This window comes from Anticarsia gemmatalis, chromosome 13, assembly GCF_050436995.1.
Source record: "Anticarsia gemmatalis isolate Benzon Research Colony breed Stoneville strain chromosome 13, ilAntGemm2 primary, whole genome shotgun sequence".
Classification (NCBI taxonomy): Eukaryota; Metazoa; Arthropoda; class Insecta; order Lepidoptera; family Erebidae; genus Anticarsia; species Anticarsia gemmatalis.
Genome location: NC_134757.1, coordinates 7,546,911 through 7,552,910, shown reverse-complemented (window position 1 = coordinate 7,552,910; position 6,000 = coordinate 7,546,911). Strand labels below are relative to the sequence as shown.

At 35.2% G+C, this 6,000-nt stretch overlaps 1 protein-coding gene across 1 annotated transcript; it reads right to left on the bottom strand.

Annotated features, from left to right (window-relative positions):
- On the bottom strand, window positions 1-5,220 carry RPA1 (replication protein A 70). Its single transcript, XM_076121864.1, has 11 exons — window positions 5,047-5,220; window positions 4,099-4,346; window positions 3,759-4,016; window positions 3,055-3,217; window positions 2,719-2,923; window positions 2,335-2,447; window positions 2,183-2,254; window positions 1,839-1,993; window positions 1,365-1,623; window positions 1,045-1,239; window positions 1-619 (listed from the first exon to the last, which is right to left on the bottom strand). Exons 1-11 carry the CDS (start codon window positions 5,077-5,079, stop codon window positions 509-511), a joined length of 1,812 nt encoding a protein of 603 aa, XP_075977979.1. The 5' UTR covers window positions 5,080-5,220; the 3' UTR covers window positions 1-508.
- Window positions 5,221-6,000: the final 780 nt, after the last annotated feature.

The window sequence follows — 6,000 nt, the reverse complement described above, 5'->3', positions numbered from 1 at the left end:
CTTATTATCGACTTGAACATTTATTATTGAAAGCAATTTATTTTGAATACAAAAAACAACATTATAACATGATCAATTTTATCAATCATATAAAGAAGTATCGATTGTAGCTTGGCTGTAACTATTGGGTGGGGGATACAGTGTTACTCCATTCACACTGACCAACTTAAGATAATTTTTCCACACAGGCGCTCCTGATGATGCATATATTATGCTTGGATGCGAGTATATTATCCATTAATTAATCGGCTTGGTGAGCTAAGTAAAGTGAAAACGCACGGAGCTAAGATTGTAGACGTGCAAGCAGGTGTGTGGTAGCACACTGTCGGCTCCGCGAGCACTACGCAGCCCGAAGATCATCGATCCAATTGTTCCAACATTATTTTTTCACGTCTCGCATCGGGCGCATCGAGCTTTTATATGTCTAAATGTATCTTAACTCTATGTTGCTATGCATTGGTCTCCGAGTCGGAAGTACTTATCGTGTAAAAATATGAATATATACTTATTAGACTTCTATTCCCGTCATAGATTTAATATTTGCAATCAATTTTGCGTTTGCATCTTTGTAATCAATGGGTTGAAGATTCATAACAGTAGTTTTCAAGCGAGCTTCATCCTGTAAACAAGCAAATAAATGATTTATTACTACAAGATTGCTTGCATTTTATTATTACGCTTTCACGGCTAAACAGCCGCAAAATATATTAGCGTTAGATAGAGGTCAGGTTATTGTTGCGTTCGATGAATAGAATGATGAGGAAAAAAACAATCATACTAAAGTAGTATTTAAGTTAAGATATTTCAGCAAAATTAAAGTTACGTAAGAAACATTTAGTGGTATATTATGTATACTCTTGTTAGACATAAAAAAAAAATATATGATTAAATAAATATAGAATTTCGTCATCTTTTTGACGCGAAATATAGTTTAAGATCCGGGAACACACTTTCTTTCAAAATTCACTTTATTGACTAAAATAGAGCATGACTCCGTATGCTAGTAATGACGGTTAGTTAGAGATAATGTTCAGTTTTCCTTACATTGTAGGTCTCCATCTTAGTGCGGAATTTGAACACAAAGGTTTTGAATTTGATTTCCTCAAAAGCTTGTGTGTAAGCAGTCTTGTCGTATTCAAACATGCGGCCAATCTCTTCGGCTTTCAAGCCTAACATCATTTCTGCGGATTCGTTGAACGCTGTGACGCGTTGGTCACCAGTCGGATCCGACACATTTGCCTGTAGACATGCCATTATTTAGTACATGTATGAATATCATAGATATATTTCTATTTTATTTCTCTAGTTTAAACTTAAACAAAATTGTAAAATACCGAGATAAATATTTTTCTTGCTCAACTTACCGCAAGTAATATTCTGTATTTGTAATTAGGGTACTCTCTATTGCATTTCTCACATCGGAAAGTACCATTTTCATTGTCTACAAGTTTCTTATTGCACTGTTCCTGTGGACAAGCTTTGTACACAGCATTATCGCTGTATGTAAGAGTGAGTACCCCGAGTAGACTGAAGTAGTCACCCTTGTCCCCAGACCCCAGCTGTCTCGCCTCCGCGTCCGAGAACGTTATCCATTCGTTACTGCCGCCTGAGTAACCTCCAGCTCTGAAAAGCCAACATATTTTTTAAACTATCAGTTTAGGTAGACACTCTTTAAAGATAGCTGAATAGCACACGTTAGTACAGATATTAACAAAATTTTGGTCACACTTGATTTATTTTCATACATTTGATAAAAAAAATACATAGCAATAGTTATAGCATTGATATATTCGTGTGGTTAAAAACACAAATAAGTAAGTGAAATGCCATCTTGGTACCTGGCTGAAATATTAACAATCTCCATATCAGCACCGCCGTTGTCATACCAGCCTCTTAGTTTGTGGGCTTCGGGCAGGTCGGGGTTCATTCGTATCATGGTACTGGCGAGACACGACAAAGACTTGCTGCCATTAAACTCAGCCAAACGCGCTCCCTACAAAACGTTTTTCCATTGTCAATATTGGTGGCATGTTATTATTATATATTCATTATTGATAATAGTAATGGCCTATATTTCGTAATATACGACATTTCATATATATTACACCATGTTTATGTCTGAATTAAATACATGATAGGTTCTAGAAGGCTTTATATATTATCACCAAATATTATAACATACTTTGACGGCTATAACAGGGTGTGTTGTGCCTTCAAATCTCTCTGCTTCATCCCCCCACATTGTAAGAACAATCTGTAAATAAACATAGGAATATAAAAGATACATTACTATTGATATTATTTTCATTTTAAAATGATGTAAATCACACTTACTGCACCCCCTGAATTATCCACAAGTGTAACTTCTCTTTTTTTCAGTAATTTTCCTGTATTCTTTGCAGTTAATTCATGGAGATCAGCGGCTGATTTGCAAACTCCCACAACATCTAAAATTCAAACATAATACATATCATTCATATACATAATCAAACATATCTTTGGGTGCAGTTTTGTGTTGTTATATCTACTAATGCTATTATGGGACCTCAATGGCAAATGGCTTGTTGCACTACGCAAACAAAGGCTAGCGGACCTCAGAACGAATGAGCTTGTAGCAAAGTTTCGCACATCCAACTTTGGCTGTTCCTAGAGTTGGTACTTCGCTGAGGAAATTTATGAGTAGCATGTTGGAGGATTTGTACTGCCCAAACTACTTACCAAGCAGGGTGTCAGGGCTCTTGCCACCAATATCATTAATAGGCATGAAGTCGTATTTGACGGTAGGCATGGAAGAGTCGTCATCCATACACTCTGCAACTACAGTATTGGCTGTAAATGTCATCTCGTAATCATTCTTCAAAGAAGTATACTGTTTATTTGCTGTCTTAAGTTGACATCGACTTATGTAGTATACCTTATCAATCTGAAAAACGCACATGTAATTAAAGAAAGTTGGGTGTAATGACAGTCAAATTGTGACAAGCAATAGAACTCAAAAACATTATTGGTTACAAACATTTTGAAAACTTTGCAGAACTAGGTATTTAAGCTTACCTGTATCATATCATAAAACTTATCACACTCATTTTTGAATGCTGTCGCTCTGATCTCACCGCTTTCGTCACATAAGTCCATGCTGAACAGTTTGCCTTCTCCGCGGGCATTATTCCAGGTGCGTATAGCAGATTTGTTCATCACACGAGCTTTTATGACCCATCTGAAGTAATTTATTATATTTTAGATTCAGACAATTCTAACTTTTTTTTTAATATTAACATTTACATAATAATAATACTTATTATTATTAAACTAGAATAGTTACTTATTAAACAGACATTATGTCTAAACAGACAAACAAACTAAAAAAAAACAACATTTGGTAATTTCTCAAAAAAAGTTCATATGAATTCTAATGTTATGAATGTTGAAGGCTACATAGTGTACTATGTAGCTATGTACTATGTGATTTAAATATGAAAAAATTACTGTTGTAATAGACTGTTTCAAAATTTAGTTACAGTTGTTGGAACCATTTTGGTCCATTAAGTAGGTGCATCTAGGGTGGTATTTTTTAGAAGAAACAGTTTTATATTTTAATTGAGTTGTCAGTAAATGTTTAAGCTCAAGTTTCTAGGGTGGCCACCCTTGTCCTGGCCACAATCTTGACCTTAAACTTCTACTTAATACTAAGGCCTAAAAAATGTAATATTTCATGGCTTAGTATTAATATTTATTGTAGATTTATGAATTATACTTACTTGTTTTGGTAAGGGCTGAGGCTGGCAATAGGATGAGTCATTTGGGACGATAACATGCTGGAATCAAGGTTTGCAGGAGCGACAGACGTGATCTGTGGCTTTAACGCTGGGGCGGCATTGCGCGGTGCAGGTGAAGGCGCGGCGGGAGCGGGTGCTGAACTACCAGACTCTTCTGTCCAAGTTTCAGGGTTGCCCAGCTTTTTACCCACCTCACTACCAGGCGCCACAATTGTGATATCTAATATAATCATGACCCGTCTGAAAAAAAAAATAGAATCTACCTTCTATTTTCAACAGATAAATATCTATTTCATAAATTAATATAAGTATTGAAACATACTTCTCTCCTTTGCCAGTATTTTTCAGCAGTGATGTTACAAAGCGGTCAATCTGGACCACAGAGTAATCGGACAGTTCTCCAGATATTAACCTGTCATTTAGCTGAGTTGCAAGCATAGCAAAGCTGTGCGAGTGCTTTCCATCAGACACTAGAAGTCTAAACCTTTCATTTGCTCCACTGCCTTGAATTTTTTTACTACCCAATACCTGCATAATTGGTTTGTCATAGTGACCACCATTCATGATCACCTGTAATTAAACAAATTATTCATTAAACCAAACCCTGCTCTATATAATTGTTGCTGTAGTTTGTTAATTGGCTAGATAGAGATCATAACTAATATATATAATAGAGAAACATATCAAATACCCTCAAAAATTCAAAGAACACTGTGGCCACAGGTGCTGCCAAACAATTTGAACAATGTCAGGGTGCAGAGGCAAGGGTAATTGCATTTTGATTGCCTGGTCAGTAGAACAGTCAATCAAGTGTTCTCTACACTGGGTCTATGTTCTGTTTGTTTGTATTACAGCAACTTTTGTTTAAGTTGTTTTGAGACACATGCATTTAATGTAAATACCAAGGTATACTTGTAGCAAACATTTTAAGTGTGTAGTGTAGAGCCTATGAACAATATTAATATGTTAATTAAAAATATGATGCTTACATAGCAATTGTTTAGCCAAAAATGTTTGCTAGACTGCTAGTACGGCTACATTACATAAAGTTAAAAGTGTAGTAGACCATGGTATTCAACAACCAGATTCATACTAGAAATTTCAAGTGTCTCTAAACAAAAGAAGACTTGAGTACCTAGATAATAATTGTATCTGTTAGTTCCTACACGTTGAAACCTGTCCATACCACACACAATTTTTAAACGACCATTCGAAGAGGAAAATTATGTGGTGTAACGTTTTATGTGGGGTAAAAGTTATGAATACATACCTCAAGAGACCCTTCTGATAATTTATGTGTCATATTGATAAGTAGTGGTAGATTTTTTAAACAATAATCTTAACAACGGAAGCTTAGCTGTTTTAGTTATACCAGGATTACTGGCCGGATTTCCCGCGAATTCACTACGTTTATGATTATGGCACTTGACAGACAACTTGACATTGACATGACATTAGTAAGCTTCAGTGCTGCCAAAAGAGATAAATATTACATTTGCTGTAATAAAGGCAAAGGAAAATAATATAATAGGTATCAAAAATGTATGGACCAAAACCAAAGAGTCGATTAAAGTGAATTTATATTTGAAAAATTCAATCATTATTCTCGATGAAGTCACCAATTACTACAAAAAATCTATGGTATTTACAAACGTTTTAGGTACCTACAAACACTACTGTGAAGAATTGTGGGTAAGTACCTACCTATTTCACTTGTCTGATGATCATGTACATTTTTTTAATACCAGTTGGAGGCCGCATATCCGTCCGCACGGACTTTATTTATAAAATACCGTTTTCCCGCGTAAATCCCAATCCTGCTGATATTTTGCCAAAGTAGGTGGTACACTAATAGTCATATGCAATCTCAATTGCACTATCAAAAATTATCTATAAAATGTTATCTGTTTAATTTATTTAAAATTTTCAAATTTTCAAATGTAAGAATTTGTACTTATGTGATAATAAATCTCCCAATCTCTTTTATCTAATAATAATATTCAGTGTACAGAATTGACACCTCTACAGATTTATTGTTCAGGGAGCTTGTTAGTTTTTAAAATTTTGGCTTTGTTTTTAATAATATTGTATGCTACACCTGTATTTTATTGGTGTGTGTATGTTAAGTGGTGGCCTCAAGGCCTAAAGCCTCCCTTATTACGTGAGGGGACGCTTGTCCAGCAGTGGGCAAAATAAGTGGGTAATTTGTTTTTGCGGTATCTCG

Excerpts from the sequence above, each read along its gene's own strand:
- RPA1 (XM_076121864.1), bottom strand. The coding sequence starts at position 5,079 with ATGACACATAAATTATCAGAAGGGTCTCTTGAG. Across the intron at positions 3,218-3,758 it reads CTCAGCCCTTACCAAAACAA|ATGGGTCATAAAAGCTCGTG; the intron begins GTAAGTATAATT and ends AAATTACTTCAG. Across the intron at positions 1,624-1,838 it reads ATTGTTAATATTTCAGCCAG|AGCTGGAGGTTACTCAGGCG; the intron begins GTACCAAGATGG and ends TTGGCTTTTCAG.